The sequence below is a fragment of the Apium graveolens genome, chromosome 8 (genome assembly GCF_009905375.1).
Source record: "Apium graveolens cultivar Ventura chromosome 8, ASM990537v1, whole genome shotgun sequence".
Taxonomy (NCBI): domain Eukaryota; kingdom Viridiplantae; phylum Streptophyta; class Magnoliopsida; order Apiales; family Apiaceae; genus Apium; species Apium graveolens.
The window spans coordinates 265,158,432-265,174,528 of record NC_133654.1 but is presented as its reverse complement, the minus strand read 5'-3'; the positions used below and the strand labels follow the sequence as shown (position 1 = coordinate 265,174,528).

Here is a 16,097-nt window from a genome sequence, read left to right as displayed (position 1 = left end):
ATACAATTGGCTCAAAACAAGTACAAACAATATGCTGATACTAAACGAAGAGAGTCCACCTTGGCAATAGGAGATTGGGTATTCTTAAAACTGCAACCATATCGACAATTGTCTGTAGCAGTGAGAAAATATTTGAAGTTGTCTCACAAGTACTTTGGGCCATATCAAGTGTTGGAGAGAGTTGGCAATGTGGCCTACAAACTAGATCTTCCAGCTGGGAGCAAGATACACCCGGTTTTTCACATCAGTTTGCTCAAGAAAAAGGTGGGATCTAAATATTCAGTGTCAACTGCATTACCAAGGTTGGGCAGTGAAGGTCAGTTTCTCGTCTACCCAGTGAAGGTGCTGCAAAGCCGGATTATTAAGAAGAAAAACACTGTTGTTCCTCAATGGCTGATTCAGTGGTCTAACACTATTCCTGAAGATGCAAGTTGGGAAGACGCTACAGCTATACAGGAACAATATCCAGAGTTCAATCCTTGAGGACAAGGATTTTTGAAGAGGAGGGTATTTGTAACCAGCCTTAGTAAAATAATTATATAGAAGAAACGATGTCGTTTAATCTGTTCTTATTAGTATTTTAAAACGATGTCGTAGTTAGTAAGTTAGTATCATCATTGGATCCTGTGTCTAACGGTTTATTGAGTCAACCAGTGGGAGGCAGACACGTGTCCAAGCAAGAATGATAAAAGGAGAAGTCTAGGGAGTGAGAGGGCAGCTTGGAAGAAATGTTACTTTCTCTGTTTTGTCGTTTTACTCTTCTGTATTCACAGTACCCTTAGGGTTTATCAATCCCATTTCAATTGTGTTTTTTATTATGTTATTTCTCAGTTATTCATTCTATCTTTACTTTAACTGAAATTATTACAAAAATAGGTTTCCGGTTACACAGTAGAGGCCACCACCGGCCGCGGTGGCAACGACGGTGGTGGCAAGTGGTAGTTATTTATTGGAGATGAAGAAAGGGAGAGTGAGAGAGAAGGGGGTTTATGTTACTTGTAAATTGGGGAGAAATAAGCTGGGTTTTTGTTGGGTTTGATGGTTTTAATGATTAGAGATTGAGAAAGAGAGATATTGATGGTATTAATGCATATGTTGTCTGTGTGTATTTTGTGTGGGTTGATCGGAAGAGAGATTAAGAGGTAGGAAGGATTGTGTTGAGTTGGTGTGTGCGTTTCTTGTATGTATTCGTGGCAGGAAGGAGGGTGAAGCTACCAGCGGCGTTGATGACGATGGCGTTGATGGCGTTGGTGAGTATAATTAAAGAAGATGACGTTGATGATAATTAAAAGATGAAATCTATAATTAAAGAAGATGACGTTGATGATAATTAAAAGATGAAATATGAAGAGAGGATATGGCAGAAACCAGAGAGGAAAAAAGGGGAGAAGATGATGATAATTAAATGTATAAAGATTATAATTATTATAAATATAAAAATCCGAAAATGCCCTTTGCTCCGTTAGAACCGTTAGGCTACACTTGACGGCAGACACGTATTTGAAAGGCGCAAAGAAAATTCAACCACCTTTCCGTGAATTTGAAAATCCGGCCATTTTTTTGAAAATACGTGTAAATCACAGCCACACCCGTGTAATTTACTCAGGGAATAATCACACTGTTTAGTGAACTGTCAAAAATATTAATCTTCATACTACAGAGAAATCGACAAATTCATTTTGGTTACATTTTACAATGAAATCAAATGTCCATAGTTATTCTATAAATTTCATCAATATTATTTATCCTACACTTTAGAGGTATTCAGGTAACTTTTCTCGGAGAATCACCTTGATCAATCTCAAATGACTACTCAATTTTAGATTAAAGAACAATCTTTGATGTCCTCGTATTATGAAGACCAACTAGACAGGAATAGTAGGATAGCAATGTTAGTATGAATGTCAAAAATTGCATTGCATTAAAGTTGGAAAGACCGACTTGCACTCTGATATTTCTTTAATATGCAGTATGGGGATAACAACATCAAAGTCATTTTAATTATTCAGCTACAAGACTTGTGGATGATAGTGAAGAACAAGTCTGGAAGAAGTATGCTGGAGATTGAACCTCCTAATTTATGCGACATGATCAATGAATCATCCTTTTCAACTGTTCTTCCGAATTGTTTTTGCTAAAGTTTCACAAGATTGAGATGAATGAGCGACAAACACAAATGTTACATGTCCAAATTTACAAAGTTTTGCGTTCGCACTTTGAGCCCTACCAGCATGTCGCAGTGCTATTTCTGCTAAGTTTCCAAGAAACAGCTTCTTCTCTTTGAGTCCTACCCGAATGTGGAAAATGGTCAAGTGAAGTTGGTCTATGGTTTCTTCTATAATTTTTATTTTTCTTCATTGTGCTGTTACTTTTTAATATTTTATCTTTCTCACAATAATTACCCTACAATAATGAAGATATAGGACTGAGAGATTCAAACAACTGCTTTTTCTTTATTAAGGGAAGAATGAAGAACACTTTACTTTACGCGTCTCTGATGAGACTATTCAGCTGAGTCAGCAAGATCAGCATGTGACATCAGCTGAACATGCCACATAGATGTTCTAGAAGAAAAGTTAGTTAGTGATAGTTGGTGTAGGGTGTCACATATCTGTATATTTAGACAATGTAGCATCATCATTTCATTTTCAACTCTCTAAGCAATGTAACAAACAATTCATCTTTTTTAGTAATGAATCGTCATCTTCATCTTCTTAGATTTTAATCTTCTTCATTTTGTCATGGTATCAGAGCATAGATCTCTGTTAATATTATTGATACTCCGCTGCTAATCATATAATTACGAGTATTCATCTTCGTTTTTCTTTTGATCGTTGATCAATCTTCATTGTTGTTGTTGGTATTCATCAATTGTTATCATCATTAATTGAGAATTAATGGTTATCATCACTCATCAGTGTTAATTCAGATATCAATTACGAGTCAATTCTGTTAATTGCAATGGCTACTTCATCATCATACTTGACTGTAACTACCGGTAACACTACAAGTACAATCATTGATGCAAATCATCCGTATTATCTTGATCATCTAGGTATGATCTTGATTACGCTTACCTTAACAGAGCCCTTACTTCACAAAGTTGAGAAGTCTAAATGATGAATTGGATGCCCTTGCTGCTATACCTAGGTGTGACTGTGGCAAATGTACTTGTGCTAATAATGATAAATTGGAGAATTATATTAAGAGTTTAAAATTGTAACAGTTTCTTATGTGATTGGGAGAACAATATACTGCAATTAGAGGACACTTGCTAATGATGACCCCCATTCCCAGTCTGAGTACAACATACAATTTGCTAATGCAGGAGGAGAATCAGATAGAAAGTGGCTCTAATTCTCATACATCTGAAAGTGTGGTTTTGTCTGTGAAATATAGTGATACTCATCGATCATCTACTAATTCTCAATTTCAGAATAAGTTTGAGAAACAGAACAACAATTCTAGAAAGTCTGGTGTTGACACCTCTGTCATCTCTGTGAAGTGTGTCATTTGACTGGGCACACAAAAGTGAAATGTTTCTGTGTCCATGGATATCCTCCTTGGGCTACATTGCAAACCCAAGCCAAAGCCAAAGATTCACTCTAAGACCTTTCATGTGTATAATGTTACTGCAGAAAATTCTGGCAGCATCTCTAATACTGAGCCTGCAGGAAGCTTTACTACAGTTCAATGTCAACAGCTCATGACAATGATTCAAACTGAAATTAAGGAAATGGCCTCAACTGTCTCCTCCAACAATGCTAGCACAAATTTTCAATGGGTTCCTTCAACATCTCATACCACTCGCACGGTTGGTAATGTGCTTCATTTTGTCTGTCATGCCAATAGTAGTAATATCTGAGTTCTGATATGTGGATACTAGACTCCGGGGCAACTGATCATATAAACCCCACATATGCATTTGCTCACTAATGTGCATACTATTAACTCCATCTTACATTTACCAAATGGTCACACCACCACTGTTACACATATTGGCACTGTTCATATGCACTCAAATATAGTCCTCACAGATGTCTTGTATGTTCCAAGTTTCAGTAATAACCTCCTGTCAATTCCCAAACTCACTATTACTTCAGATTGCACTGCATTTTTTACTAAAAATGCTTCTTATCTTCAGGACCATATCTTGAAGGGGACCACAGAGATTGGTGAACTTCAAAACGGCCTATATCTTCTTCATCATCCAGTTATTACAACTGAGCAACAGCCTTTTTTCTTATAATCTTCATAAACAAACTTGTAACTCAGTAAGTGCTGTTGTAAATGCCAATTTGTGGCATAATCGATTAGGTCATCATCCTAGTTCTTCCATGAAGTATCTACCTAGCCATATGTATCATAATTTTGTTCAATTTCAAACTTGTGATACTTGTCACCTTTCTAAGCAATCTCATTTATAATTTCATATTAGTACTTCTATTAGCACTATTCTATTTCAGCTTGTTCATGCTGACGTTTGGGGGCCCTATCGTCATAAAACACATGGAAATTGTACTTATTTTCTTACTATAGCTGAGGATATGTCAAGGGCAACTTGGGTTTTCTTATTTTCTGACAAGAGCCAAGTTTCTTAGTTGGTTATGCATTTTTTTGCCTATGTGTTGAAACAATTTCATTGCTCTGTTCAAACACTTCGCACAGATAATGGGTCTGAATTTCTAAGTAATGAGTTTCAACAGTATTTGTCTGCTCATGGTATCATTCATCAAAAAAGTTGTGCACATATACTCCACAACAAAATGGTATTGTGGAGCATAAACACAAAACCCTCGTTAATACTGCTCATGCTTTACAAATTCAAGCATCACTCCCTGTCACTTTTTGGGGTGATTGCATTCTCACTGCAACTTACTTACTCAATCGAACTCCTTTAGCTACTTTAAATGGTATTTCTCCTTATCAAGCCTTATTTTCTAAACCTCCTTCATATGAGCATTTACGAATATTTGGATCTTTATGTTATGCTACAAACATCAGCCCTCATAAAGATAAATTTTCTACTAGGGCGTCCAAATGCCTATTTCTAGGCTACCCTTTTGCTCAGAAGGCTTATAAGGTTATGGATCTTGAAACAAAACGAGTCTTCACTACCCGTGATGTTCATTTTTTGTGAAAGTATTTTCCCTTTTCAGTCTATGGTTAGCACTCCAGTCCCAATTCACTTGTTTAATCATTCTACTACTTTTGTTGATGATCCATTTTGTGAAACCTTGCTTGATTCATCTTCCTCACCTACTCTGTCTGACATAATTTCTACTGATAATTCACCCATCAGACCTTCATCTACTCTCTCTTCTATTAGCCGGTCATCTCCTTCTCCTATTTCTACATCTGATGCAGTTTGTCAACCTATTCCTAGACACAGTACTCGTGCTAAAATTGTACCCACAAAATTTAAAGACTTTGTGGGTCTCCCTTTCACATTACATACTTCTGTCAATACTTTGACTACCTTACTTCCTTCATCTGTTTTTAATTCCTCATATAAGTCATTTATAACTAATATCACACATGTTCCTGAACCCACTTCGTATAAGATTGCATGTCAACACTCTGTTTGGTGTGAGGCTATGGCCATTGAGTTGGATGCATTAGAAGCCAATCAAACTTGGCGAGTTATGCCACTCCCTTCTGGTAAACGTGTTGTTAGCTGTAAATGGTTGTACAAGGAAAAATTTAATCAAGATGGTACAGTTGAGCGTTATAAGGCACGTTTGGTGGCTCGGGGTTTTACTCAAAAAGAGGGCCTTGATTATTTTGAGACGTTTGCACCCGTGGCAAAAATGTCTACGTGTCATGTTGTCTCTAGCAGTTGTTAACAACTGGTCAGTGACACAACTTGATGTGACCAATGCTTTTTTATATGGTGAGTTAGAGGAAGAGGTGTACATGTCCTTACCTCAGGGGTTTAGCTTACCTACTGAATTTGCTACCTATTCCTCCTCTATCCCTCTTGTCTGCAAGTTAGTTAAGTCCTTATACGGACTCAAACAATCACCCAGAAAATGGTTTATTAAATTCAAAGTTGTTCTTCTTGCGTATGGTTTTAAGCAGGCAAGTTCTGATCACAGTCTCTTTGTCTTGGATATTTCTACCAGTTTTTTGGCTATTCTCGTTTATGTTGATGATATCCTGGTGGTGGGTAATGATCAGAATGTTATCTCTAGTATTAAGTCTCATCTTGCTGGTCATTTTAAAATCAAGGACCTTGGTCCTATCAAGTATTTCTTGGATATTGAAGCCGCTCGTTCAAATAAAGGTATATATCTCAATCAACACAAATATACACTGGATATTAGTATTAAAGATGTTGAGTTTGAACATGCCAAGATTGCAACTGTCCCTATTGATCAAAATCATACTTTGTTGAGTAATATTACTTCTCCATTTTTGATCAATCCTGCTCCATACCGTCCTCTTGTGGGTCGTCTGATTTACTTAACAATCACTAGGCTTGATCTCTCGTATGCAGTTCATGTACTTTCTCAGTTTTTGTCTTCTCCTCGTCATTGTCATTTGGATGCTGCATTTAAGGTTGTTCGATACCTTAAACATACTCTGGGTCAAGGTATTCTTCTTTCTGCCACCAGTTCTCTTCAACTTGTGGCTTAAGCTGATGCAGATTGGGGTTGTTATCCCCTTTCTTGTCAAATATTAACTGGTTACTGTGTCACCTTGGGTAGCTCGTTGCTCTCCTGAAAATCTAAGAAGCAAAGCACCGTCTCCCGTTCCTCAGTTGAAGCTGAGTACCGTGCTATTGCTGATATTTGCTGCGAAATCACTTGGTTGCTTAATCTCTTTACTGAACTGGGGGTCTCCACCTTAGCTCTTGTGACATTATTTTGTGATAACCGTTCTGCCATGTATATTACAGCCAACCCTGTTTTTCACGAACGCACCAAATATATTGAAATTATTGTCATTTGGTGCGTGAAAAACTTCAGAAGGGTCTTGTAACCACTGCTTATCTTGCCTCTAAAGAACAACATGCGGATTTGTTAACTAGAGCCATTCCTGCCTATCCTATGCGTGCTTTATTGTCCAAGCTCGGAGTGTTTAATCTTTTCTCACTGCCTTGCTTGAAGGGGGATGGTGAGACTATTCAGCTGAGTCAGCAAGATCAGCATATAACATCAGCTAAACATCCCACATAGAAGAAAAGTTAGTTAGTGACAGCTGATGTAGGGTGTCACATATCTGTATATTTAGAGAATGTAACATCATCATTTCATTTTTAACTCTCTAAGAAATGTAACAAACAATTCATCCTTTTAGTAATGAATCGTCATCTTCATCTTCTTAGATTATAATCTTCTTCATTCTATCAGTTTCTTATTTCCGTATAAAATGAAAAACTCTTTTTTCTATGAACACTTTTTATTTTTGCTTTGTAATAACAATTCAATTTCCAGTGATTCCATTCCCAGCGAATTAGGAAACCTGAGTAATTTGGAAGATTTATACCTTCAGCTTTAGGCTCCTTGACCAAACTCAAAAATATGTCCCTTAGTGCTAATCAATTAAGTGGCTCTTTTGATTTACATGATGCTAATCTCACTCCTCTAGTAACACTTGATGTGTCTCGTAATTCTCTCACTTGCTCCGTACCTGCTTCTAAGTGCAGCAGTCTACAATACCTGAGCCTCTCAAACAATTTGCTAAGTGGAAACATTTTAAATGAACTCGGGAATTGTTATTTAATAAGAAAATTGAGATTGAACATGTTATTTGACCGGAAGCATACCTAATAATTTTCGTTGTTTGGAATATCTAACTCAGTTGAACCTGTCCAACAACCATCTTTCTGGCAAACTCCCACCCACCACCAATCTATATGTCCACGACACATGCGATGATTTGACCTCCCAACGATTAAAGCCGGTCTACCTAATCCTTTGACAATCTCCTGTATTGGTTGTTTACAAGTTTTTCTATTGACAATCTCCTGTATTAAATTTTAGGTGGCTGGCTTATTGGAAGGAGGACCAAATGCACTATTAGACAGGCTCCTCTGCTCACTAACCAGGTAATATTTTTAAATTCATGTCAAAAATTATATTTTAATTTCCTATTAATTTGCATATTTTAATTTCCTTTGTTCCTTATGCACGATTTATCTTAAAATATAAATTTAATTTCACCGTAATAAAAGAAAATTACTAAACTAGTACATGTTTTAAGTAAGAGAACACAAATAATATAAATTGATTAAGTATTCAAACCAGGAACACCCCGGACATGCTATAAAATAATATAAATTATGCATGCCAATTTGTTAATTGCAATATCATTCAGAATGGAGGTATGTGTTATCTTACTGAAGATCATCTAGTTCACGCATCATTTGTGATGAACCTTTACTTCCAAAGTAAAGAAAAAAAACTGGAAGCGTGATTTTTTGTGATGAATATTTGTACTAAAATTATGCATTCTAAATTTGATCATTATATTGACTTTTCAGGTTAGGGAAAGTGTGTGTTCACGTATACCGAAAATTAAAAGTATATACGACACTTTTATATATACCCTTGAAGCTTGTATTCGGACGAAATCGAATAAATTGTATTATGTCTTACTAATTTATAATAACCATTCTCACGAACTAGCATATATTGTTACACATAATATAAAATCATGTAAGAGAATTTGTGGAATAATTTGAAGGTATGCATAAAATTTGTGCAAAGCATGAGCAAGAATTGTGCAAAAGGTATGTAAAAACCGTGCAAAAAAGGTGCATGCTTCATTTAAAAATACTGTACTTATTCAAATTCTTAATTTCATACTCATTTTAATTTATTTTAAATCTTATTTTTTAAATTTTGATGTTAATGTATATAACTAGTAATATGCTCGGATGATAGTGCATCTGGTCCTCCTGCATTATTATCTACACACTATTAGAGCAACTCCAAGTGTTGCTAAACAGGCTCCTCAGTTTAACTAATATTAAATGGGCTCCTAAGTCAATTTATTTGGGCTTTCTCCAACAACCTCCTCAGAATTTTCTTGTTTCTCTTTCTTTATTCTATTTCTAACAACGGTCACCTACAATTCATATTTGAACCTGCAATTTTATAACAGCTCTATTTTCAAACCTTTTCTCTTCTAAATAACACTGAATTATCCTGAAAATATCTCTCTATCTCTCATTGATTCTAATGGATCCTCAAGAAATAGTTGAATATTTAATTCAAGAAGAAGAAGAGGAAGATGAAGAAATCGACATTCTTGCAGCTACATGGGCACAACTTAATCGGACGAGAAATAATAACATTGTACGCCATGGCGGGTCTGTTTTCAATCATCGTGTCATCAATCGTAACAGGACAGTAGGTCATCAACTCATATACTGTGACTACTTTAGTGATGATCCTACATATCCGGATTACATTTTTCGAAGAAGATTTCGTATGAGATGATCATTATTCATCCGAATACAAGCAGCAGTAGAGTCACACAATCCTTTGTTCAAAAGTGTAATGCAGCTGGAGTTCCAGGACTATCGTCACTCCAGAAAATAACTGCTGCATTGAGAATGATTGCGTATGGAGTACCTGCAGATTCATTAGATGATTACATTCGAATCGGTGAAAGCACTGCAATAGAAAGTTTAAGAAAATTTGTGTTAGGAATATATGTGCATTAGTTTGATGATATGTTTAACAAAACACTTAAGTAGAAGTCTAGTGTTTGTAGCCTCAACGGATAAGACCACTTTGGCTATCCGTTGATGATGTAGCTTTACTTAGAAATAAGTCTAGTTTCGTAGCACATTTCAGTCTCTGTATTTGAGATATAATTCTTAGAAGTTGTGGGAAATTATAAGTCATGTTGACTACTAGAGGATATGCAAATAGGAAGGACAATTGTAAATATTTCATGCCTTGTAATTTTGTATAAATGAAGTGGTATCAACTGATAACTTAAAGACCTTCAACGGATAAGAAACAAAACTTCAACGGATGTCTCTAAAGCTTCAACGGATAACATCCTTCAACGGATGAGTGCATCAACGGATAGAGCTTCAACTGTTAGTACATCAACGGATAAAGTCATCAACGGATGAAGGCTTCAACGGATGTTCTGTTAAATAGCAGTTGATAGTAACAGTTGACAAAGCAGACAGAGGAACATGGGTTGACAGAGACAACTGGAATGCGGTAGCCTATTTCAGGAACATCAGAAAAAGCAGCCGTTCTACTCTGGTACAGAAGGGCAATATTCAACAGATATTCCAATAATGTACTGGATAGAAATGGAGTAGAAATAAGTGGAGAACTTATTTTTTATTGTACTTTTATCTTTGTCTACACTTGTAAAAGCTTGGTAGTATATAAACCAAGTTGCAGCTAGTAATTAGATAAGAATTTTCCAGAGCTGTTTAGAAAAATCTTGAGAGAAAATTATCTAGTTTGTACTAGGACGCAGTTGTGATCAATTTCTTGAATCACAGATTTTCTGAAATACCATCTCTGGTGGAACAACAAATCCACCAGAAAAGTTTTTAAGTCTGTTGTGTTCTTTACATTTGTGTTTGAATATATATCTGTTTGCATTAGCTTAAAGCAATTCACACACACTTGATTATCTAAACACATAGTCTTTGAAACTGCTCAAAACTTGAAAAAGTTTTGAGATTTACATTCAACCCCCCTTCTGTAAATCTCATTGTTAGTCTACTAGGAATAACAATTGGTATCAGAGCAAGCTCTTGACACACAAAGAGTTTAAAGATCTTGGAAACTAACAAAGATGAGTAAGAAGGATATTGGAGTAAAGATCCCAGTTCTTGACAAAGACAGTTATCACCACTGGAAGGTGAAAATGCACCTTCATCTTCTCTCCCAAGATGAAGGTTATGTAAACTGCATTGAGAATGGTCCTCACATTCCCCACAAAGTAGCCACAGTTGCTACAGCCACAGTTGCTGTTGGCCAATCCATTCCAAAACCTAGAGCAGAATGGACAATGGAAGACACAGAAGAAGTCCACAAGGATAAGAAGGCTATGAACATTTTGTTTAATGGTCTAGACAAGGATATGTTTGATAATGTGATAAATTGTACAACTGCCAAAGAGGTTTGGGACACAGTTTAGCTACTGTGTGAAGGTACAGAACAAGTAAGAGAGAACAAAATGCAGCTTCTCATTCAACAGTATGAGTATTTTCATTTTGAAGAAAATGAATCTTTAAATGACACATTCAATAGATTCCAAAAGCTGTTGAATGGACTGAAGCTGTATGGTAGAGTGTACCAGGTGAAGGATTCAAATCTTAAACCCATGACTTATGAATTTTGTCGATCATGCACATCATTGTAATAAAAAACTCTTTCCACTGTATTAAGCCAATCAATAAATTCATCTGGATGGTTACTTTCTTCAAAATCTGAAATTGTGATTTTAACATTGTAAGCACCTTGAAAATTGTTGAATTCCCTATGACGCCGTCTAGGTGTTGATGAGCCATTTTCAGAGTTATGGTTGCATGTTATGCCTTCTTCCTTCTCTTTGGGCAAGTTGCTCCTGCAGTTGCTCTACTTGTCTTCTTAACACTTCTAACTCAATATCACGCACATTCCTTCGACGTGGAAACATTCCATTAAGCTTCTTATACATCTTCTTCGTATTTTCAACAACACTCCAACCTCAATAGCTTATAGTGGAATTTTAAGTGTTTCCACATTTCATTATGTTTCTTAAAAATTTCACAAATTTTCACTTTATATTAAAATGAAAAGCTGCTAAAATCCAAGAGCCTGAAATTATTGAATTAGAATTTCTTGCTCAGGGACCCTGGGTAGATTCTCGGAAACAACCTTCTAAATTAGTATAATTTTTATGGAGAAACTTTTATAATTTTTTAAAGGCCTGCTGAAAAGTTAGGAGAAGAATGACAAATCTGAATATGAAACATTTATAATTAATATTGCTTTATGCAGTGGAAGACTCATTCCCAGACTTTATCATAATTGACTGACATAAACAATAGACTATTCAGAATTAGTGGTTGATACACTGTGGTTTAACAAAGTGTAGTATAAAGAAAATATTAATACTACACAATATAAGTGTTGAAGAAGTGGTCTGTGTAACAAAGCATGGCTTCACTCTCCTGCATTATTTACACACTCTTACTCCTATTTGTTTGCTTAGCTCTGGCTGACAACACAACGAATTCATCGAGATCATTTTATAACAGCGAAAAAGAAGCTCTTGTCAGTACGGGATGGTGGGGGAATCATATTCCGTTTGATTCAAACCAGCAGCACTGCAGTTGGTATGGCATTCGCTGTGAGGAAGGTAGAGTCGTTTCTATACATATCAATTATTTCACAGTACATGATGGTGTGGGAAATTATTATTTGACACATTATGAGATAGGGGGTGAGCTTGGAAAACTCAACTTCTCATCCTTCCCAGACCTCCAAACACTTGATCTTTCCGACTGTGAGCTTAATGGAAGCATACCTTACCAAATTGGAATGCTTTCAAAGCTCAAATATCTCTCACTTAGAGGAAACTATTTTACTGGTAAGTTACCATCTTCCCTGGGTAATCTCACTTATCTACAGTTTCTTGATGTATCTTATAATGAGCTGATCACCGGGTTCATTCCCTCAGAACTAGGAAACCTGACTAATTTGGCTTTTTTATATCTTTCTCACAATTATCTCAATGGTTCCATTCCTAATGAACTTGGAAACCTGAGTAATTTGGAAGGTTTATACCTTCAGGATAACAGACTCACTGGGACAATCCCATCAGCTTTAGGCTCCTTGACCAAACTCCAATATATGTTCCTTCTTTCTAATCAATTTAGTGGCTCTTTAGATTTCAAGGATGCTAATCTCACTCATCTCAAAGCACTTGATGTGTCTTATAATTCTCTCACCGGCTCCATACCTGTTTTTAAGTGCGACAGTCTACAAGACCTGAGCCTCTCAAGAAATTTACTTAGCGGAGACATTCCAAAAGAACTTGGAAATTGCCATTCTTTGAACACATTGAGTTTGGATAATAACAATTTGACCGGAAGCATACCAAATAATTTTCGTTGTTTGGAATATCTCTTTCAGTTGAACCTGTCCAACAACCATCTTTCTGGCAGACTCCCACCCACCATCCATCCATATGAGCACCAGTCATGTGATAATAGTTTAAATGGTGGTGAAGTGAACTCGCACCGAAGAATGTCGGTCTCCCTTGTCCTTTGCATAGCTCTTCCTATTACCATCGGCCTTTTCATATTGATACTAGCCTCTGTGTTCTTTTTTCGGAAGAAACCTAGAGTAAAACATGACACGATGATTGTGCAGACTGGTGATATTTTTTCAGTACTGAACTTTGATGGAAACCTTGCATATGAGGACATTATAAAAGCAACAAATAATTTTGACAACAGTTTCTGCATAGGAACTGGCGGCTATGGTAGTGTATACGAAGCTAGGTTGCCAAAAGGAAACACTGTTGCACTTAAGAAACTTCACCGCTTGGAAGCCGAGGATCCAAATTTTGACAGAAGCTTTAGGAATGAGGTCCACGTCTTGTCAAATCTAAGACACAAGAATATCGTCAAGCTCTACGGTTTCTGCTTGCACAACCGATGCATGTTTCTTATTTATGAGTATATGGAGAAGGGGAGTTTATTCTGTGCGCTGAGAGATGACAATCACGCAGTGGAACTGGATTGGAGTAAGAGGGTGAACATTGTGAAAGGTGTTGCACATGCTTTATCGTACATGCACTATGACTGCAGCCCGCCTATCATTCATCGAGACATATCAAGTAACAACATACTATTAAACTCCAAACTGGAGGGATTTGTTGCTGATTTTGGTGCCTCAAGGTTGCTGGACCCGGATTCATCCAATCAAACAATGGTTGCGGGAACTTGTGGTTACATTGCTCCAGGTTATCTTCTCTTGGCAACGTGTTACAAGATTTTACTTTTAATACTTTTTTGTCAACGGTATATATTATGTAGGGAAATCTTTTAATGTGTTCTAATTTTGGACTCTCCAGAACTTGCATACACGATGGCGGTGACTGAAAAATGTGATGTGTATAGTTTCGGAGTGATAGCACTAGAAATCATGATGGGAAGCCATCCAGGAGACCTCCTGTCATCATTCACAACACCTCAATCCACTCAAAATCGAATGCTGAGTGATGTACTGGACACACGTCTCCCGCGTCCAACAAGACAGCAAGAACTTGACATTATTCTTGTTCTGAGACAAGCATTGGCATGTCTAAGCTCAAATCCCAACTTCCGGCCATCTATGATTAGTGTGTCTCAGAAGTTTTCACAAGCTCCAAATCTATCTGCAAACTCTATTTATACAACTCCACTTTAACAGGTTCAGTTGATTATGTAGTAATTGAAATCCTGGCAACAAGTAATGTGATTTGTTTCCAACTTCTGTTTGTGTCGTAATTTCGTATATTCTGCAGCAAATCTAAGAACTCTGGTGAGCGTTAGAAGACCACATACTCTACGTTTTTCCATTCAGTTACAAAGTATTGGGTTTTCAACTCAAATAAAGGCTTTCATTCACTATTAAAAAGCACTATTCGTTTGGACTTGCAGATCTCAACATAAGCCCAATTCACATTAGACATTACTACGATACATGATATATTACAACATAAATTAAATTGCAAAAAGGAGAAAACTTTACCATCAATTACACCATCACATCCCTTCAGCTCATCAAGATCCAATAGAATCTCTAGCACACCTAGTAATAACTTAACAGCCTCCATTATAAGGATTAGCAACTCCAGAACTTCTTCAATTGTAATAAGAAGGCCCTGGACTTCCCATCATCAAAAACCTCCTATGACTCTCCGGAGATCTAATGACCTTTTGACCCTTAAAGTAAATCAGTTTCAAATGTTTGAATTCGTACTTTTTGACCTCAATGTATAAAATTGTGTACCCTTTAACCTTTTTAGTGTTACCGGTATAAATCGGAGGGCAATAAAACACATTTTACCCTCCTCCGAGTTTTACCATTATGAATTAAAAGGTACATTTCTTAACCTTGAGGGCTAAAAGATACACCATAATATGTTGGAAAATATGGGTATAAGTCCCATATTCATATTTTTTAGCATTCTGACATGAGATATGATGATATTCTCTTAATAATGGAAATTATTATTTTCCATTAGAATTTGGCTCAAATATTATGACATAAATTAATTTCATTCTGTTTCAGATTAATTGATATGGTGTATGTCTTGATATATTTAATCATTCTGTTTCAGATTATTTATGGAATAGAGTAGCTTGCAAGTATTACATCGATTCCATAATTAATAATATTTAATTATGGAAAAGAGTAGCGCACAAGTCTATCTACACCTATATTAACACCTCTAAGGCGTTAGGGTTAGACACACCAAAAACCTCTAAACACAAAAACTCTACCTTAGGGTTAGACATACCAAAAAGATATTCGCCTCTAAACACAAAAACTCTACCTCTCTCTCTGTTAGTTTCGTTCCCGTTCAAACTCGCTGAAGGTGCTCGTTATCCGTAACGCCGCCGCTACCTCGTTTTATCCTGGGAGGCTATCGACTCACACATACGGTGAGAGGCGAAATAACTTTAAGATTGTGAAAACAATCTGTGATTAATACATATGAATCAAACGAGTGTGTGCGTGAGTAAACGAAATCAAACAGAGAAAGAAAGGATATAACCAGAAGAGAGATCCTCGAGTCCAGTTGAAACTGTCTCCTTAAAGCTATTTCGCCCTCACCGTATGTGTGAGTCGATAGCCTCCCAGGATAAAACGAGGTAGCGGCGGCGTTACGGATAACGAGCACCTTCAGCGAGTTTGAACGGGAACGAAACTATCACCAAAAGAAGAGTTGCCGCATTCAAATCAAGAACACGAATCGAATCGACTAAAATTTACAAAGTAAGTTTTATGCGCTGGCTGAAAAAAATGAGATGCTTGAACAATCGCTGATGAAGAGGAATAATTTTGTTCAGCAATGGAAAGAAATCTTGGATAATCTCTGCAGGCAGTCCACTGGTGTGAATCTCTACC

At 36.6% G+C, this 16,097-nt stretch overlaps 1 protein-coding gene across 1 annotated transcript; it reads left to right on the top strand.

Moving 5' to 3' along the window:
- Positions 1–12,124: 12,124 nt before the first annotated feature.
- LOC141677043 (uncharacterized) lies at positions 12,125–14,407 on the top strand. The gene is made up of 2 exons (XM_074482776.1): positions 12,125–13,944; positions 14,056–14,407. Exons 1-2 carry the CDS (start codon positions 12,132–12,134, stop codon positions 14,388–14,390), a joined length of 2,148 nt encoding a protein of 715 aa, XP_074338877.1. The 5' UTR covers positions 12,125–12,131; the 3' UTR covers positions 14,391–14,407.
- Positions 14,408–16,097: the final 1,690 nt, after the last annotated feature.